The sequence below is a fragment of the Gymnodraco acuticeps genome, unplaced genomic scaffold, assembly GCF_902827175.1.
Source record: "Gymnodraco acuticeps unplaced genomic scaffold, fGymAcu1.1, whole genome shotgun sequence".
Lineage (NCBI taxonomy): Eukaryota > Metazoa > Chordata > Actinopteri > Perciformes > Bathydraconidae > Gymnodraco > Gymnodraco acuticeps.
This window is the reverse complement of record NW_022989890.1, coordinates 692,440-712,617: the sequence shown is the minus strand read 5'-3', so window position 1 is coordinate 712,617 and position 20,178 is coordinate 692,440. Positions and strand designations below refer to the sequence as shown.

At 41.8% G+C, this 20,178-nt stretch overlaps 2 protein-coding genes across 6 annotated transcripts; both read left to right on the top strand.

Moving 5' to 3' along the window:
* Positions 1-3,311: 3,311 nt before the first annotated feature.
* Positions 3,312-12,073, top strand: LOC117536590 (wiskott-Aldrich syndrome protein family member 3-like). 5 transcript variants are annotated; one of them, XM_034201535.1, is made up of 11 exons: positions 3,312-3,367; positions 6,268-6,412; positions 7,598-7,655; positions 7,746-7,910; positions 8,888-9,022; positions 9,126-9,279; positions 9,367-9,484; positions 9,569-9,753; positions 10,185-10,406; positions 10,489-10,787; positions 11,126-12,073. In XM_034201535.1, exons 4-11 carry the CDS (start codon positions 7,778-7,780, stop codon positions 11,281-11,283), a joined length of 1,404 nt encoding a protein of 467 aa, XP_034057426.1. In that variant the 5' UTR covers positions 3,312-3,367; positions 6,268-6,412; positions 7,598-7,655; positions 7,746-7,777; the 3' UTR covers positions 11,284-12,073. The 5 variants fall into 5 exon arrangements, with proteins under 5 accessions (XP_034057426.1, XP_034057418.1, XP_034057433.1 ...); XM_034201527.1 differs by having other exon boundaries at positions 7,749-7,910; positions 11,126-11,283; XM_034201542.1 differs by lacking the exon at positions 7,598-7,655 and having other exon boundaries at positions 7,749-7,910; positions 11,126-11,283.
* Positions 12,074-12,720: 647 nt separating this feature from the next.
* On the top strand, positions 12,721-18,347 carry LOC117536884 (V-type proton ATPase catalytic subunit A). The gene is made up of 15 exons (XM_034201973.1): positions 12,721-12,878; positions 13,472-13,571; positions 13,869-13,997; positions 14,218-14,432; positions 14,513-14,650; positions 14,735-14,886; positions 15,028-15,190; positions 15,348-15,456; positions 15,673-15,795; positions 15,877-15,991; positions 16,431-16,494; positions 16,585-16,788; positions 17,022-17,116; positions 17,793-17,964; positions 18,058-18,347. The coding sequence occupies exons 2-15, from the start codon at positions 13,490-13,492 to the stop codon at positions 18,148-18,150; spliced, it is 1,854 nt and encodes a 617-aa protein (XP_034057864.1). The 5' UTR covers positions 12,721-12,878; positions 13,472-13,489; the 3' UTR covers positions 18,151-18,347.
* Positions 18,348-20,178: the final 1,831 nt, after the last annotated feature.

The window sequence follows — 20,178 nt, the reverse complement described above, 5'->3', positions numbered from 1 at the left end:
TGTCCGGAGTCAACCCCCTGCTTCTTCCCCATGTCCCCCAGCGCTAGTTGAATTTTATACTGCAACACTCCCCACACGCACACAGTGTACCCACGACTGTTACAATGAAGGCTCGGTAATCAGCTCACGGCATATAGGTGTAAGCAGGGGTAAAGTGCTATTTTTACAAGTGGGGAGTGGACCTCACCTCCTCTAGGAGAAGATTTTTTTTTTATATTGAAGTTAAAAGCATCAATCTGGTGCACTTTGAGAGCAAAATGAAGAGATCTATGGATATACTGTATACTGTACAGATTTTCTATTTCTTGATAGATATTTTACAAATCACTCCTTTTAAAACAAACCGTTTGAGACCCACTGAGTTAACTAGACTAAAGTTAACTATCTAAACACTGAGAGTCCTTTACTTCACCTGAGCTGAGGTTATCTGAGACTCTCAGTCTGACAGGAGAGAGTTCTCCCTCCACCTTGTTGTTGAAAAAGCTCCTTATATCCGTTAGCTTGGCTAGCTAGCGCCAGATGCTAACCACAACGATCTCCGGTAGATACCCACCGGTGCGCGAGCTCTCTCTCTCGCTCGCTTGCGCACACACACAAAATGGCTCGTGCCACACACACACAGAGCAAAGCTTGAATGAAACACAGAGACCCAGAAGTAAGCTACTCACGAGGCCTATTATGTGCGGAATCCCTCTCGCTTTCCGTTGGTTTTGATTGAGTGTCCACACGTGGACGTTTAAGGACTAAAAAACGATCCATTTGTCACTTTGCTGTTAGCAAATCATTTGGCGCTCCAGCTAACAGGAAGTCACTCAAGTGTCACAAAGTAATTTAGCCTATGGGTAGGTCAAAAATCTAATGGGTGCTGGCTATTGGCCTAATCATATCATCTGTGTTGGCTTTATGTTTTTGGTCAAACATTTGTTTGTTTCACATTTGCATTGATGTAATCAATAATGTTTCTGATTTAATTTAATAAAAATAATAATAATAATTTTCGGAGAAAAAAAACAAACATATTTCTTGGGGGTGCTTAGGGGGTGCTTTGGCAATCCTGGGGGGTGCTTCAGCCTGTGTCCTGTGCCGTTGGAGGCCCCGCCAACTACTCTTCTGCCGGGGGTCCTGTCAACCCTGTGTCCTGTGCCGTTGGAGGTCCCGCCGACTGCTCTCCTGCCGGGGGTCCTGCCAACCCTGTGTCCTGTGCCGTTGGAGGTCCAGCCGACATCTGTTTCGTCGGGGGTCCTGCCAACTCCATGTCCTGTGCCGTTGGAGGTCCAGCCGACACCTGTTTCGTCGGGGGTCCTGCCAACTCCATGTCCTGTCCCGTTGGGGGTCCCGCCGACTACTCTTCTGCCGGGGGTCCTGCCAACCCTAGGTCTTGTTCCGTTGGAGGTCCCGCCGCCACCTGCCTCGCCGGGGGTCCTGCCAACTCCTGGTCCTCTTCCATGGGGGATCCTGCCGAAGCCTGTCCCACCGGCTCCGGTTCCTGCCCGGCCTCCGGAGATGTCCCGTCAGCGCCTTCCTGCCCGTCCTCCGGAGTTGTTCTGTCGCCGCCTCCTTCGCCTGCTTCGCCCTCGAGCCCGGCCCCCTGAGACCCGTGGTCTTCGCCTTCGAGCCCGGCCCCCTGAGTGCCGCGCTCTTTGGCCTCGAGCCCGGCCCCCTGAGAGCCGCGGTCTTCGCCCTCGAGCCCGGCCCCCTGAGTGCCGCGGTCTTCGCCCTCATGCTCGGCCCCGAGAGCCGCGGTCTTCGACCTCGAGCCCGGCCCCCTGACTCTTCCTGCCGCTGCCTTCGCCCTCATGCTCGGCCCCCTGAGTTTGCCCGCTGTGGTCTTCGCCCCTCCATGGACTCTACCTTGCCCCCGGGCCGTCCGCCCGAGACCCCCACCATGGACTCTGCCTTGCCCCCGGGCCGTCCGCCCGAGACCCCCACCATGGACTCTGCCTTGCCCCCGGGCCGTCCGCCCGAGATCCCTTCCGGGCCCTCCGCTGTGCTCCTGGGCTGTCAGCCCAAAACCCGTCCCCCAGACCCCCATTCACCCACCCTAGTGGCCCTAGTTCTTCACTCACCGGAACATTATAAAGGCGTTTAAAAGTGTTTTAGTGGACTATTTTGTTCTTTTGAAAGAAGATCACTTACCTTGGATTTCCATCAGTCCGAGGAGGACTCAACAGGTGACTCAAGTTCTGCGACTTCACTTGCTCTTATTCCCTTACATGGCTGATCAGCAGCAGGATCTGTTCAATAAAGACAAATATTCATTCAATCATATTCCTCAAATCACATATTCCTATTGACAAGAATACAGAAGTCAATTAAATGCACACATTACACAGCCAGGTCAGCTATTGTCAAACTTGAATAGGCCTACATATTGATAGATATAAATGCTATTGGGCTTCTTATAACTGTCTTTAATGACACATTTAGGAATGCTAACAATAATCAAAAATACATTTATTGTTTTTTTTAACCCCACAAATAAACTGCGCGATCACTTGTGCTTCCATCATTAACCAACAGATGGCACCAAATGAAAGTGAAGAGTATGTGTAAGGAGAAATAACACAGAGGGTGTTTCTCAATGTCGAGGAAGGCTGCTCCGGAGCCACTATTTCAAGCATACTATGTCATCGAGTGCCGCCAAAGGACTGTTCCAATGTCCAGCATACTTGGAATTCTACCGAGGCCGGCGTAATTAGTAGCGAGAGGCTGCGGGGGTGTTTCTCAATGTCGAGTAAGCTTGCTTGGTAGCACATGTCTTCCGAGCGTCTTGCTTCAGAAACGAGGCAAGAATACTTCCTGGCATTCGGAAAACGAAGAGTGGAACAGGCGAGCAAGTGTGCGTCATATGAGAAGACCCGCCTTACATTTTCCGCCACAGATTTGGGGAAATTGGTCCGTGCGCAAAGCATTGTGGGGATTTTAAGACCGCGGAGTCTACACATGTGCAGCCTCGAAATTTCTCCAAACGAAGTACACCGGGCTCGGTAGAATTCCAAGTATGCTGGACATTGGAATAGTACTTCGGCTGCACTCGATGACGTAGTATGCTTGAAATAGTGGCTCTGGAGCAGCTTTACTCGAGATTGAGAAACACCTGTGTAACCTGGCCGTTTCTCAATCTCGAGGATACTGGCTTCCAAGCCAATATTTCAAGGATGCTACGTCATCAAGTGGCGCTGCAGGACCGTTCCAATGTCCAGTATACTTGGAATTCCACCGAGGCCGCGTCCTTGGTTTGGGGGAAATTTCGAGGCTGCACATGGATAGACTTCGCGTCCTTAAAATCCCCACAATGCTTTGCGCACGGACCAATTTCAAAAACCCTTGCGGAGAATAGCTGAACCGACGCAGCACACATTTAAATGTAAGTATGTAGTGGCGTAGAACATGTGTTGGTAATGTTACTTTGTTACATTTGTTATCACCAAAAATGTGTTCCGTGAAAGTAAAGCAAGTTCATAATTAGACATCGTGAGGTATTTATTTTCGGTACAGTTTGTTTAAACCGCTTGAGAGAGTGGCACACTTGTTAGCCTGTTCCATTCTTCTTCGTTTTCCGAAGCCGTGGCTTGGAAGCATACTTGCTTCGTTTCTGAAGGAAGTGACTTGGAAGTACGTGACTACCAAGCCAGAATCCTCGAGATTGAGAAACGGCCCCTGTGCACACACCTGTGTACACGTGTAGACTCACTCCGGTCTTAAAATCCCCACAATGCTTTGCGCACGGACCAATTTCCAAGTCTTTGGTGGAAATCGTGCTCCATTTAAGGCGGGGCCTCGCATATGACGCACACCTGTTCCACAATTCTTCGTTTTCCGAGGCTAGGAAGGATTCTTGCCTCGCTTCTGAAGCAAGTGACTAGGAAGACATGTGCTACCAAGCAAGCATCCTCGACATTGAGAAACACCCAGTTTGAACCCAATGACTGCTTAATTGACAAGTTAAAAGCAACAACCCTATGCCAATTTCACTTTTTCTGCACAGAAGACAGATACAAAGATGCAAAAATCAAAGCAGGTGAAGCTGAGGCGTCCTGACTTTGACGTGCTCCACCCTTCATGTCCCATAATGCCACTTAAACCATGATCTTACATTAGTTGAGATTAAAACATTGGGGTTACTTTTTTAAACTTTGGGGAGTAAATAACAAATGTAGATACCCTTTTAATAGAATACAGGTATCAGCAGCACTGTTATTGAACATCAACTTATTGAAACCTTGAAACTCCAAAGAGTGAAGTTTCCTACACACTGAGGAAGCGATTAAATGTTTCAAGACTCTAGCAGCCATGGGTTTTACAGATAAAGTGATCCTGAATAACTTCTTAAACATGGCTTTCCATTTATACAGTTAGACAGTGTGGACTACAAGTATTAAAGACAAACACAAACATGAGTGTTAAGGATGTATACACTGCATTTTGACACAGCTGCAATGGTTTAGCCTGCTAAAAGCTAATGTACTTGAGATTTCTTGCTTTTTTGATAGAGTATCTTCATGGTTTAATGCGCTTACTGAAATTTGCTTTGGATAAAAGCGTTGGCTAAATGAAATGTAATGAAAAGCTCAGTGTGTGTAGGTGTGTGTTTATGTGGTGGCCACTCACTGGGTAATAACTGACAAGGCATTGGCTGTCATCAATATGGAGTAGGACCAGAAAGCCATAATAGGAGGACAAATATCAGAGGAGAGGCAGTGTGGGCGTCTGTGTGTAATGGATGATGGAGGTGTTAGTGTTTGGGCCGCTGTGCAGTAAGTGGGTAAGCTGGTTGTTGGATGCATTGTGTGGAACCAGCAGGGTCAATGATGGCGATAATGGGAAAGGGTAAGCACAGTATTGGGGTTAATACTTCTGAGCTGGCCAAGAGATTATAGCAGCGTCTAAAATATGGAGGAGACCCCTCAGGGCAATGCTTTGCTCCCAGGCTTAACAGCAAATGTACGTCATGTATCAAATAAAGAGAAATAGGTTTTTTTTCTAATATCTCCCTGAGGACAGCAAGGATATTCTTCTGTTAAAAAACAATCAATTTTGTTATGAAAGTATTATAAAAAAAGCTATTTAACTAATGTCATCTGGAAAAAGTTTTAGTTAGGGAATTTGCATATTGTTAAGAAAAAATATGAGAAAAAACGTGTCCGCTGTATCCTAGCCTCTTACTTTGTACGAGTAGTACTACTCTGTTAGCTTTTTTCTTATATCAATAAAATGACTTCAATGCATATCACATCATTGATGCATTTAACAATGTCTGCCTGAAACAATACTCAGTTTTAGAATCATAAGCCCCTATATCTGGGTTACACTAGTCCTTCCTGCAATCCAGATGATGCCATCTGTGATAAAAGAGCTGTGTGTGTGTGAGAGAGAGAGAGAGAGAGAGAGAGAGAGAGAGAGAGAGAGAGAGAGAGAGAAGAGAGAGAGAGTAGAGAGAGAGAGGAGAGAGAGAGACGAAGATAGAGAAGAGAGAGAGAGAGAGAGGAACAGATGAGATAGAGAGAGAGGCACTAGAGATGACGAGAGAGGAGAGAGAGCGAGAGAGAGAGAGATACTTTACATTTCTGATGTCGCAGTGTGTCATCTGCGTGTGGGGGAGAAGCTGGAGGGGGGAAGTTCACTCTTTTCTTATAATCCAAGTCGGAGTCGGGCCCCCTACAATGGTTAATGCAGGAACAGGGACTGACATACTGCTGTTTATGCTGATGGATGGTTTGAAACTAAAATTGTAGAGAAGGGAGAACAGTTGAAGAAGACTAAAAGAAAAACACATTTTTCACCAAACGCATGAGGAATATTTCTGAAAGTATATTGAAGGCTGCAGAAAAAGATGTGGCCTTCTTTTGGACCTCAGAAATACATTTGTTGAAACTATAGTGAGTAAATAAATTAGACTGCATCCAATAAATCACTGTCAGGTAAAAGGCCAAACATTTGTCCAAATAAGTAATTCTAAGAAGATGTATTTGTACTAGACTCAATGTCAATGATAACATCGAGAAAAACACGACCATCATTTATAATCATCATTGATAAAACATGTGTTCATAGGTTACAACTATTTCTAATGGAAAACTGATATATTATTATGCAATTCATAGAATAATGAGTTATAGTCCATAAAAAGAACTGATAGATGCGGAAATAAAACACTAGATGTCCCAGGCTGGCATGATAGCTGTGATTGGATGACAGGAGTAAAGCTGCTGGCCAAATCCCCTCATGGCTCAAGCTGTGATTTGAACCTAAGAGATTTGTTTTCAGAGTGAACTCCGCCCCACAGAGATGACTACTATCAATGTCCAGCGCACGACTGAAGCAAGCCAGCAAATCATTTGTTTGTTTTGGATAAAACAGCTCGGACCAGACCTTCACCGCTGCTCCCCGGCGTGCTGACGTCAGAACAAACGTAGGTTGAACCAACACTCAAGCTAGCCCAACGGAAACTCTATGCTAGGAGAGATACTAGTTTGTTTTTTAACTGTCTTATGGAGCCACCGATATGTTGTTAAATATCCCATGTTTCGTGTACGTTATTGAAAATGTTACCTGCTGTGTGAAGTTAAACGTTTAGTCAAGAAGAACAAACATTTATGTGAATGTCAGCCGCTCTCTGGCGCCTCCACAACAGCGATGAACGTCCAGCAGCTAGCATAGTAGCAAAGTGCGGTTTTATATCACGCGGGGGATTGTGGGTAATTGTCGCCATAAAACACTTTTTAAATAGGCTATTTTTATATTTAATACCAATAACGACAGTCCAAACATGTTTTACACTTTTAAAATTAATTTTAAAAAGATCTTTGTATTGTCAATGTGTTAAGTTTACCTCCTAATAGTAAATCAAAAAACTATTTTTCTAATTCTGCCATTAGCTTCATTTCAGAAAAAAAACTCCTTGCTACAGTAGGCTTTAATTCATATACATTTTGACATTGCTTTAGTACACACTGTTGACAGTCAAACAATGTTGCTTTCTTAGAAACTGAGAAATTGACCCCAAATGATGATTTTATTTTATTATTCATATTTGATCAACATTGCTTAAATGTGGACTTTTGTTCTGGTTCTATGGCTCCAAACTCACTGTCAGTGAAGCAGCTCTATTCTCCCCTGGGTAATTAAACATTCAGAGGTTCTCTCTGATTTGTTTGCCATGTTGTACAGAATATTAATATATATGGTAATTATGGTAAGTTGATGTTCTTATTGTTTCTAACGTGCTGGCTAACCACAGTCGGTAATTATTGGTAATCACTCAGTCCCTTGTTTTACGTCTATTCGATAAAGGAGTGTAAAGTGACTAGCACATTTACCTGAAAAACTCCTACATTTGTTCTATAACAATGAACTCGCTGAATAAAACAGCTGTTGCTTAGCATGTTTGATCCATTTTAAGAGCCCAAAAACATACAATAGATGTTCTACTTTGATAGGTGGTGATAAATGTGACATTCAACAGCAATTGGCCCAGTCAACACACTCGGCAATCTTTTAAACTAATATAATCCAAACATCAAAGGCTAATTGTCTGCTGATTTAAATGTTAAATTCCGTTTAGATAACAACTAACAACATATGTATCTGTTTCTAGTGAAGTTACAGCGAAAGAGAAGGAAAGTGCATGAAATAGGACACCATGTTTGATAAAGGTAGATATATTTTTATGAATAAGGCTTAATATGTTGATAGTTGCAGTGCAGGTTTTACTGGTATACAATAAGCTGTCCTCTGTCCCCCAGCAGGTGCTGTGGTCGAGATGTGAGAGAGGGTCATGCCTTTGGTAAAGAGAAACATTCAGCCTCGGCACCTGTGCCACGGTGCAGTGCCTGATAGGATTGGCAACGAGCTGGAATGTGTAACCAACAACACGCTGTCCACCATCATCCGCCAGCTCAGTAGTCTGAGTAAGATCACTGAGGCTTCTATGTTTGTATCAAAGTATGTTTGGATGCTTGTTTAACGTGTGATTATAACAGGAGAGAAGCTTTATGGCCTGCTTCAACATCATAAAAAAAGCACATACAATTACAATGATGCATTGGTTGTGTTTTTATCAGTGTCATATTGGTGATGCAGAAAAGGAATTTTTTTCAGCTGATACCTATAAACAATAATTACTTGATTCTTATGGCTGATAACCGATCATTTCACATTTTTGTGTGAGCAAAAATCGGTAAATTAAATTAACTTTGTACAGTCTAAAAATCCAATGTGTACAGAGAAAGTGTGTTTCGAAATATGTTGGACAATTTCTAAATAAGCTTTAATATACCAACCTGTGTGTGTTTGTTGTGTATAACAGTCACTGAGTAAAATGGGGAAAGACTATTTTATAAAGCAAATGTTCTCCTGGACATCTGTTGTGCCTGAGTAGATAGATAGAATCGATAGATAGAATCGGAGGGATGAAACCCTCTTTAATGGTCACACATGCAGAGCAGACAGCACACACAGTGAAATGTGGCCTCTGTATTTAACCCATCCTAGTATAGGAGTCTAGTAGTAGGAGCTTATGTGTTTGTTTTGTGTTCTTATGTGTGTGCTCATATGTGTGTGTGTGTGTCATGGATTTAGTGAAGTTACAGGGCTTAGAGTTTACCGTAAAGCTTTGTATCACAGGCCGATAAGATGGAGAGTAAGTGGGCGGAGACACAGGCCGAGGTAGTCTAATGATAGCTCCTACATTAAGAGGATCTGAGCTGTCTGACGTGTGCCATTAATGCTATTCTGTGCAGTCCAGGGACCAAACACTTTATGGATAATCCGTAGATTCAGAAATGTACATATGACAAATTGTATGTGTCATGCCCTTCATTTTTTATCTTGGGTCTGAAACACCTTTTCATTTCCTTCCTTCCCTTTCTTCCTGCTCTGGTTGCAGGTACACAAGCAGAAAATGTTTTTGGCGAGCTTTTCAACGAGGCCAACACTTTTTATGTGCGCGCCAACTCTCTCCAGGACCGCATAGACCGCTTGGCCGTCAAGGTCACACAGCTGGACTCCAGCGTGGAGGAAGGTTAGTTCACTGGAAATGATGTCTGTATTTTGAGTACCTTCTTTTTCTTTGACTCTCACATGCTTTCTATTAAACGTGAGACCTCTGTGTTGCTTCTGTGTAGTTTCTCTTCAGGACATTAACATGAGGAAGGCATTTAAAAGCTCTAATGTGCAGGACCAGCAGGTTTTGTCTCAAGACAGCATTCCCAACTCAGTGGCTGAGATGCACAACAGCAGTGACAAGCCTCCACCCCTCAGCACCCTCACTGCCTACAGGTAATGCACGCATTGTCAAATCTAACATCTAAAATGGTTACATTTCCAGTCATCTCATTTCATTTGTGAAATTGTGATTAAATACAGAGAGGATTCCATTGATGCGATGAAATACTACTCAGACCCGTCGTACTTTTTTGAACTGTGGAAGGAGAAAATGCTTCAGGACACAGAGGACAAGAGGAAAGAAAGGCGGAGGCAACGGGTGAGAGCATACTCACTGCTTTATGTTTTATACTTTTATTTGTAAGATGGGTTCTCATCATCTTTTTCTACCCACCTCTTCCAGGAACAGAAGCGATGTGTGGAGAGCAGCACCCTTCAGCGCGAAGTGAAGAAGGTGAGAAAGGTTCGAAACAGAAGGCAACAGTGGAACATGATGGCCTTCGATAAAGAGCATCGTCCAGAACATCGCCAACAGCAGACTCTCCGCCAGGGGGCATCATCTGAGGGCTCGCTCTCTCCAGATGGCAGGTTAGTGCTTTAGATGCAAACAAGATCATTTGTTTCTTTAGATGAAATCAACATTCTAAATTTCACAAACAGAGAATAATACTGGATAATACTGAAAAAATGCAAAACATGTAATACCACAAGGATTGTCTGGACGACCTAAAATATCATCCCTCTGTCCCTCTCAATCTTTAGTTTGACATTTCTAAGGAAGGCAACATTTTTCTTTAAAAATACTGTTACAACACAAATATGTTAATCAAGGCAACAAATGTAATTCTGGAAACTGTATTGAGGGATTTGGAGGAATACAATCTAAGCTTTGCTTTATTATTTGGCGTTGATCCTATTTTCAATATCTTTGTTATGTAAGGCTTCACTTTCGATATTATAACCACAAATCCACCATCTGGATATGTGAAAGCAACTGTATTTTTTCATTGTTTATCCAGGCCTGACCTCCCAGACTACCCCATTCCTCCAGTGCCTGCCCAAACTGCTTGTAACCGTGCCAAGTCACGTGATTACGTGCCCGGGAATGCACACCCCTCACCACCTGTGGAGCATGAATACCACAGCATTGATGTCGACTACAAGAGAGAAACCTACGCCACAGCAGAGCCTCACGCTGCAGACCGAATGAACGGTTCAATGCGGACACCTGCAGATTACAAGTAGGTTTTTGTTGCATAATCAGAGAAATAAATATATCTCCTTATTTGTACTGCAATATAATCCTCTTTCTTTAATTTCCAGCTCCCCCCCTCCTCCTCCAGGCCCACCCATCTCATCAGCCCAGACAGCCTTTGGTTTTCCTCTGGGTGCTCTACCACCAACGCCACATAATGGAGTCTTGCACGTAGGCCCCGGCTATGCGCTTCCACCAGTACCTCCTCCAGGGCCACACATGTTTCCTCCTCCCCCAGGACCTCCACCTCCACCTCTCCCTCCCCCCGCTGCACCCTTACACCTAGTAGGACACAGTGAAGGCAGCAGAGCTGAGGCTAAACCTGTGAAAGATGCGAGAAGTGACCTGCTGTCCGCCATCCGCATGGGTGAGTTAGGACTTGGCACGTTTACATACCAGGAGAGTTTCAAATACACATCAAGAAAATGCAAAAATACTCTTCTGTGAATATTATATGTTAAGAACTTTTATTGTGAAAAGGTAAAAGCGGATGAACTCCAGAAAAGCTCCAGAAAAAGATGACGACACTGCTATTTCGCTGTGTAAAAATCAAATCCTGTTAATTAAATCCCCTCCATAAATAACCCTGGTGTGTAAAATCCTTTATTTTGCATTTTTTCCTGCAGGACTATATGACCATATACAAATATATTGTGTATGTACAATATTTGATTTTATTTAATATACTGTATTTGCTTTTATTAGGCATCGAGCTGAAGCAAGTTCAAGAGCAGCAGGAGCAGCAGAACAAGCGGGAGCCGGCAGGGAACGACGTGGCCACCATCTTGTCCCGCCGTATTGCGGTGGAGTACACTGACTCTGAAGACGACTCTGAGCTGGATGAAAACGAGTGGTCAGACTGACCTAACCCAAAGTGTAGCACCTGGATGAAGCTTTGCTTTATTGGATCTTTAGAGCAGACAAAGCAAAACTGTGAATCACTTTCTTTGGCTCCATCTAGTGGACTCAACACACCAACCAACTGCTGCCACCTCATTTTGCATTATTAATGTCCTGCCACATTAACTTTCATGAAGAATTTGCATGAGAAAGAACTTCTACAATTCAAAAAATGATAATGTATCAATTGAATGATAACTGATTGTTTTGTTTTCTACCACTGATTAAATGTGAGCCAGTTTGTTTTCTCACTTTTTTCAATCTCAAGTGTGTGTGTTCTAATAAATGTCCTTCCCTGATTAACTGACACCTTGAACACAACAAACCCATTGATGAAATGTGCAGTAAACCTTAAAACTGAGGTCCCGGTGCAAGACCTTTTTCACCTTTTGACGTGACACAGTAAGAAAAGTACAGGCATGAATAATGAAACGATTGGCTGTATGCCATTGTGCTGCTTCAGTTTCGGGATCCTGGTGTGCAGGCTGTCTCACTTTCATGGTTTACTGGGAAACTTGAGTAGAGCAGAACTATCACTGGAGGTATAGGTAACAACACCCCTTATTGTAGCAGGACAAAGTGTTACATTTTATAATTTATTTTCATCATTTTATGGAATTACACATCCCTGGTATAATGTTGGACTATGAGTGTACCCCTGCCTGTATTATGTGTATGTTTGACGAGTAATTCCATTCAATGTTTTGTATTTTCTACCTCATTTTGTGAACCATGGTATGTATAGTAGGGTCTCATGACCAATCAGAATACAGTATTGTTCTGCCATTATATAATGTTGTGTTGTGATGTGTTTTTGAAAAGGTTAACATATCATTAAAAAACAATATTACAAGAAAACTCTCAATTAACTATAATCCCACAGTAGCTATATGTATAGTACAATAACAGGTTACATATTAATAAACTAAAACGGCTGTTTTCTTGTAGCTGTGTTTTTTCTATTAGAGGTTTATCCCAGTTATAGCTGATTCACCCATAAGATAAGCCACTCAATGTTTTATCACTTTACTTTACAGTTCATGTTAGAAGATGCACATTAATGTACTCATGAAGTTTTAAAGGGGTTAGTGTGTCTTTATTGAACAAGGAACATGCATGAAAATACATTACTCTCAAGGAGATAAACTATGCAGGCCTGTCAGTTTATAGCTAAAAGCTAACTCCCATCTGCATCTGGCTTCACCCAGGTATGTACAATTTCTAGCCAAAAAAAGTCAAATGTAAAAAATTGCAGTTAGACACATTGGTCGTTTAAACTAAATTGAAAGTATCCTAGTTTGTTGCAGGTGAATGTTTCATTTAAATCCAGCAGAGGTCAGTGTCTTTTATAAGGAACTTATCGTTGACTAGGAAACTGTGGAGCTGCGGATGCCATCTTGGCTCCACTCAGACAGCCAACCGTGTGAAATCAGCGGAGCCACAATGGAGATGTTTTCTTCCAGTGACAGTCCGGTGCCTGGCAGGTGATTACACAGTGAAGCTCCTCCTCTGGCTGCTACGTTGGAGACTAACCTGGAGAACTGCATATTAAGACAAGGTAAAGACATCTATAGTAGCGATATAATATGAGATTATAAATGTACAAACGTTTGTTATTTCATGCCAGTGTTGCACCAAATACTGCGCAAAAAAACATTTATTTAGCTTGACCTGTCTGTGATGATGATGATGATGAAGCTAGTGTATGCTAGCTAGTAACCTGACTTAAGTCATGTCAGCATACATACGCACAGGCAAAACGCAGCTTTACTCTCAGCGTTCAGTGTGCGTAGTACTAGAAACCAACATAAAGCTACTATCTGGCTAGCTAACATGACCTCAGTGATTCACAGGAGTACCCTAATGTGGCTTTTATTCGACCCTGGTTGAATGGAAAACACATCTAATGCGCTAAAGCCTCAGCTTAGCTTGTGACCTAGACTTGGTCATTTATTTCAGCACTGTGCTGCTGGCAGTAATTTGTCATGGCGTCATATTAATGTCCATATCATCGTGATGTGAATCTGTCATTAGCTAGGATGAAGTACTGCATGCTATCGGTGTTTTAAACGATGTTTAATAGGCCTTATGAGAGTATTTAATGTAAATTATCAGCATCTGTGTCTCATATGAATTCCTCATTTTTTGCAGGATATAACCAAGATCAAGATGGATACCTCAAAACTTGCTAAGATCCAGGATGAGGATCGAGAGAGCGAGTTTGGATTTGTTCATGGGGTTTCTGGACCAGGTGTGATTCATTGCTCCTCTCTTTTAGTGACTATATTGCGTTGTTTATCACCTACAATGTCAAACGCAACTACACAGATACAAGTCCTTCTGAATCTTTCAACTTTAAAAAGACAAAATAACAGAGAATATATAAAAGTGACACATCATTTTCTCCCCGGAATACAATTTAAAATATGTATTTTTTTCTGAAATGCATTTGTACATGTATATGCTTCATTGTTAAAATGTTTTAGTATTAATACTAGGGATGCAAATTATAATTCTTTCATTATGAATTTCTGTATTTCTACAACAGTGGTGACAGCGACAGCGATGGCCGGAGCCGCCATGTACGAGCTGGTCCGTGTAGGTCACAGTGAGCTGGTGGGAGAAATCATCCGTTTGGAGGGAGACATGGCAACCATCCAGGTCTACGAGGAGACTTGTATCCTTTCTGCTGCCTTGTTACCTTTCTTTGTAGATAGACATGTCACAAACCCAGTCATCATATTCCTTAAAACTATTATATTATTAAGTTATTAAGTTACCAAAGACACATTTGAGAGCTACTTCACTTATTGATAATGTGAGTCTAAATGTAAAGACAAAACCTAATATGTCAAGGCAATGCTGTTTGATTGTCTTTTCTTAACTTGATGCCACAGCTGGCGTGTCTGTCGGTGACCCTGTCCTTCGGACGGGAAAGCCCCTCTCTGTAGAGCTGGGCCCAGGCATCATGGGCTCCATCTTTGACGGTATCCAACGTCCACTGAAAGACATCAACGACCTGACTCAAAGTATCTACATCCCAAGAGGAGTAAACATCGGTGCTCTTAACAGAGACCTCAAATGGGAATTTTCCCCCGGCCAGAGTCTTCGGGTAAGAAGAAAAACAGAGTGTGGTGTGAATGTCTGTCCTCTGCAACCATTCTGACTAATTCCACATCATCTCCTTTGCAGGTTGGCAGTCACGTGACAGGCGGTGATATCTACGGCATAGTGTATGAGAACTCCTTGATAAAACACAAGATGATGCTTCCACCTCGCAACAGAGGCACTGTCACCTACCTAGCCCCACAGGGAAACTACGACATTTCTGTGAGTGTTTCTCTGGAAGCAAAACTCTATCGTTGGGGAAAAAGCTATTCCCAAGGCTGATTTTCAGATTTTTCCCAAATTCAGGATGTGGTTCTTGAACTGGAATTTGAAGGCATAAAGGAGAAGTTCACCATGATGCAGGTGTGGCCTGTTCGACAAATCCGCCCAGTCACAGAGAAGCTACCTGCTAATCATCCGCTGCTGACCGGGCAGAGGGTTCTGGACGCACTTTTCCCGTGAGTGGTCCATACCTCAGGATCTGTTTGAACTTTTTTCCATTATGAACACTCATAAAGGCAGTTTTCACTTGTGTGTAGCCACTTATTTTATGCTGTAATAAAATCAGCAAGCTGCTAATTAACGTTTGTGCTTTGTAGTTGTGTGCAGGGTGGAACCACTGCTATCCCAGGAGCCTTTGGGTGTGGAAAGACGGTGATCTCGCAGTCATTGTCCAAGTACTCCAACAGTGACGTCATTGTGTACGTTGGCTGCGGAGAGCGTGGAAATGAGATGTCTGAAGTGCTGCGCGATTTCCCAGAGGTAGGTGGAAGAACCAAAGAGTTTTTCAAATTGTTAATAAATGGGGAATTTCAGTACTGATCTACTTTTTTTGGCTAAAAAGGACAAAACATGTAAAGAGAAAAAAACAGAACAATCCTTTACATTTTATTTTGTTAACACTGCGCTTGTCCAACAGCTTACTATGGAGGTCGATGGCAAGACTGAGAGCATCATGAAGAGAACAGCACTGGTTGCTAATACATCCAACATGCCTGTGGCCGCCAGAGAGGCCTCCATTTACACAGGTACCAAGCATTCACTTTATTATGAAAAGGGCCCTTTTATATATATTAAATGCTATTATATGATAATTAAAAATGAAAGAACTAAGATCATTCATCACCTCTATAAGAAATTGTGTAAATGCCGTGAAATCTCCTCAAAAACTAAAGTATATGCCTTTTTTGTAGTATTTCCTCCCTCAATTGTTTTTGTAAACTGTATTATAATTACTTCTGCAGGGATCACACTGTCCGAATACTTCAGAGATATGGGTTACCATGTGAGCATGATGGCCGACTCCACGTCCCGATGGGCCGAAGCTCTGAGAGAAATCTCTGGAAGATTAGCTGAAATGCCTGCTGGTAAGTTCTTGATGGATGTGATTCATTTCTAATGATTTGCGAGGACCCTGTGACACAGTTTTTGTATGTTGTTGTGTTTAGACAGCGGGTATCCTGCTTACCTGGGCGCCAGACTCGCCTCCTTCTATGAGCGCGCCGGACGTGTGAAGTGCCTGGGAAATCCAGAGAGGGAAGGCAGCGTTAGCATCGTAGGAGCGTGAGTGGATATACTTTTTTTTCCCCAACATCTGCTATACAATTGGACACAATGCATAACATTGAAATGTACTTTATAGTAGGTGGATTAAACAAAGACCAAGGATTCTAAATGAATTTCATACCTAAAACTTCCAGTGTCAAAGATTCAAGTTTCACAAACCTTATTGCCGTTGCATTTTAAAATGTACTGAGACCAGTGCATGGTTGTAAATCAAATCAAAGTTTTGTAGCTACACAGCATGTTGTACTTTTTGGACTGCCTTTAGTGTTCAACTTCCTTTACTTTTTATTATGTGTGATTTGTGTTTAAAGGTCTTTGACATCTAGAGTTTGTGATTAGTTTAACTTTTTTTTTTTATTCCCTTTTTGATAACAAAACAAACCTCAACACTTTTTATCTGACTGACTTCTCCTTAAATTCTGTGCTTTCCTCTTAGTGTGTCCCCCCCTGGTGGAGATTTCTCTGACCCTGTCACTTCAGCCACATTGGGCATTGTTCAGGTGAGTAATGGCTTTTGGCTCTTTAGCCCTTCATCTTAGAATTTGACCTTGTACCGTTTTTAGTTAAACATTTTTTTTTGTATTTTGTAGGTGTTCTGGGGATTGGACAAGAAGCTGGCTCAGAGGAAACACTTCCCCTCTGTGAACTGGCTGATTAGCTACAGCAAATACACACGCGCTCTTGATGAATATTACGACAAACATTTCCCCGAGTTTGTTCCTCTCCGTACAAAAGCCAAGGAGATCCTACAGGAGGAAGAAGACCTGGCTGAAATCGTGCAGCTTGTGGGCAAGGTGAGTCCGACTATAGATTATATAACATGGTTCCCCTTTTGAATGAATTTCTATATATAATTTCCCACATGCATGTATTTTACAACTAGGTAATTGCTGCTTTTGGTGTGAGAAATCTGTATGAGGGGCTTCTGTTAGTCAATCATTTATTTGTAAGCATGCTAATCTGGTTAATAAACAACTCTGAAAAGAGAAGATAAGTACTGATCTGTAGGAACTTGTTTTGTTCACAGGCTTCTCTTGCTGAGACCGATAAGATCACTCTAGAAGTTGCAAAGCTCATTAAGGACGACTTCCTGCAGCAGAACGGTTACACCCCGTACGACAGGTACAAAACTAAAGAATCTCACCAACCAAAAACACATGTTTCACCATCAGAAGGCTTGAAATGGCTCTACAACCTTTTATATAAATAGTACATTGAAAACTTTTTTTCTCCACAACAACAATTGAAGCAAACTAATTAAATAGGGATTTTCTCCTCCCTCAATACTTACTAGGCACAAGGACGTACTTCACCATCAGCATCCATATATATATATCAGTACAATGTGCCTATTTTTGCTTCAACTTCTTATGTTTGTCAATATATTTGTTCGGTTTTAATTATTTTTATCATTTATTTGATATTTGTACTTTAATTATGTTTATATATATTTATTATATTTTATCATTTTAATTAACTTTTTAGTTTTGCTTCTTATTATATTAATCTTTTTTTGTCTAATTTATATTTTATGACATTATAAAATGGAGCAACCGCCAGAAAAACACATTTCCCATACATACAGCATATTCTTATTCTGAAACCAGGAACACATTTTTAGAAAATATTGCCTTTACTACAGCATCTCCACATGTTTTCTAAGACACGAGTTGATTTCTGTTAAAATCATGGAATAACAAAAAAATGTATACAACGCTGAAATAGTTTTGGTTTGCTTGTTTATTCTATAACCCAAAACTGTGAGGTCACACACACATTCTTCTGTCCCCACACACAGGTTCTGCCCCTTCTACAAAACTGTGGGCATCCTCTCCAACATGATTGCTTTCTACGACATGGCCCGGCACGCCGTGGAGACCACAGCTCAGAGCGAAAACAAAATCACCTGGTCCATGATCCGGGAGCACATGGGAGAGATCCTGTACAAAATCAGCTCCATGAAGTTCAAGGTACGCCATTGTTCCTCACTTTGTGTTGGAGATAAATGTGTCTAGTTATGAGTCAAGGTAAATAACTTATTCGCTGTCCGTTGGATTCTTTAGGACCCTGTGAAGGATGGTGAACCTAAGATCAAAGCGGAGTTCGCCCAGCTTTTGGAAGACATGCAGAACGCCTTCAGGACCCTGGAGGAATGAGTTTCCTACCTCTCAGTACATCTCCCAAAGTGCAGTGAAACATTGTTTGGCCCGTGTTCTTAACGTCTGCCTCAGTCATGTGAACTATTTAATTCCTCTGTGTTTACATCCCCTTGTACATTCCTGCACACGTTTCCATTTCATTTAGTTGATTTTGGACTCTTCTTTTCTCATGAACACGATACTGGAAAATGCAATCTGCTCTGCGGATGTAGCAACACTTTCAGCCCATTGCATTGCACTTATAGATCTACATCGTCATGTTGTAGTTAAAATCAGTGGGCCCCAGTATGATGCTGTACTTGCACTCAACCAATCGCTGCATCAATGACAGGCAAGGGAGTTTATTTTTCTTCAGATGTGGCGGGGATCAATACAGATTATTAATCAAGTGGGAAATGCGCATGAGTAAAGGGACAGATGCACTGCGAAACTGAATATCAGAGGGTAACAATTCTTCAAGCTCTTAAGTGTGATCGTGATGTTGTGGAAAATATACTTGATATTATGTGCAAAAATGTGAATGAATGATTCTGTTAGAGTTGTGTTGTAAAATATGTCTATTATATTTGTGGGTTGTTGCTGTCTCCTGAAATAAATGTTAAATGACTCTGTGGCAGTATGTATTTATTCAGCATGAGCATGGGGAGTGTGTTGACAAAGTTGATATATAATGAACAAGATCACTTTCAAAATGTATATTTCCAGTTTCTCCAAAAATGTGCAGACTTTGATTTACAGAGCAAACTTCACTCCTCTGAAAGATTGATAGTAACATATATTTGATTACAAATTGTAGTAATCATAAAGTTTATTTAAATAAAGTTTTAGCTTTGAAAGCTCAACCTGAGTCTGAGTACTCACCTTAACTGCTCCAACTCATGAACACACAGATGTTCAGGGAAAGACTTTCACCTTTAGGTGGCGCACACATGCTGTTTGAATGCTGCAGGGTGACGGTTAGAAAAAGGCTTGTTTTGTTTGAATAACAATTTAAACCATTATATTGTCCATACATTAGGTTTGAGTAGCTTTGGAAAAGTAAGCTAAAATATAGATTTCCATTGACATTATAGTGTAAATTACAGTATATTATGTCCATTTAAAAACAGTTTGTTATGCCTGGACTGAGTTACCATTACATTTGTAGGCAATCATCCATAACAAATGCTTTTATTTCACATTTAACATGCTGTGCCTAATACTACACTTTCGTCAAATTAAAACCTACTAGGACTCTTAAGCTTTTAATGGGCACATACAAAAAAGGCTAAAATTAGACATTTCATTTTTGTAATATGACCCTTTTTTACCAACTTACACTGTCATTATAGCTATTTTTACCCATATTACAGGCATCTAACACGAGTATTACCTCCACTTTACGCTGTAATTACAGTTTTTGACATCCTCACATGAGGCCAGTTTGATCAAAGATGACCGCAAAAAAGCTATATCCCCTTGATCTGTCCACTCACGTGTCACTTTTTTCCAATGCAAGCATCTGTTGTAATTTGCTGATGTGAAATCCTGAGCATGTACTCTTGGTTCTGCCTGACTCGCAGCATTAATTCTCCCAAACTGGATTAGAGCCGTTATCTCGGGTTCCGGCCTCCATCAAGTCTAATCGAAGGGAGCTCAACCCGCAGGAGCAGCATCTTTTCTCTGCATTGATTCATCCGTCCAGACTCACCCTGCTGCAGACATTAAGAAGCTTCAATGCTCCCAGGATATACCAGTCCACAATGCATCTGCCTCTCTTGATCTCATTGTTCAGTTTTTAACGACTGACATTTGAGCAGTGTGTGCAGTATGTGTGGAAGCATTCAGATCCCTTACTTAAGTATTACCTTACTGTAATGTACTTACAGTGGGGCAAACAAGTATTTAGTCAGCCACCAATTGTGCAAGTTCTCCCACTTAAAAAGATGAGAGGCCTGTAATTTTCATCCTAGGTATACCTCAACTATGAGAGACAAAATGAGAAAAAAAAAATCCAGAAAATCACATTGTCTGATTTTTAAAGAA

Excerpts from the sequence above, each read along its gene's own strand:
- LOC117536590 (XM_034201535.1), top strand. The coding sequence starts at position 7,778 with ATGCCTTTGGTAAAGAGAAACATTCAGCCTCGGCACCTGTGCCACGGT. Across the intron at positions 9,754-10,184 it reads TCGCTCTCTCCAGATGGCAG|GCCTGACCTCCCAGACTACC; the intron begins GTTAGTGCTTTA and ends TTGTTTATCCAG. Across the intron at positions 10,788-11,125 it reads GCTGTCCGCCATCCGCATGG|GCATCGAGCTGAAGCAAGTT; the intron begins GTGAGTTAGGAC and ends TGCTTTTATTAG.
- LOC117536884 (XM_034201973.1), top strand. The coding sequence starts at position 13,490 with ATGGATACCTCAAAACTTGCTAAGATCCAGGATGAGGATCGAGAGAGC. Across the intron at positions 15,457-15,672 it reads AGAGGCCTCCATTTACACAG|GGATCACACTGTCCGAATAC; the intron begins GTACCAAGCATT and ends TTACTTCTGCAG. Across the intron at positions 15,796-15,876 it reads ATTAGCTGAAATGCCTGCTG|ACAGCGGGTATCCTGCTTAC; the intron begins GTAAGTTCTTGA and ends TGTTGTGTTTAG.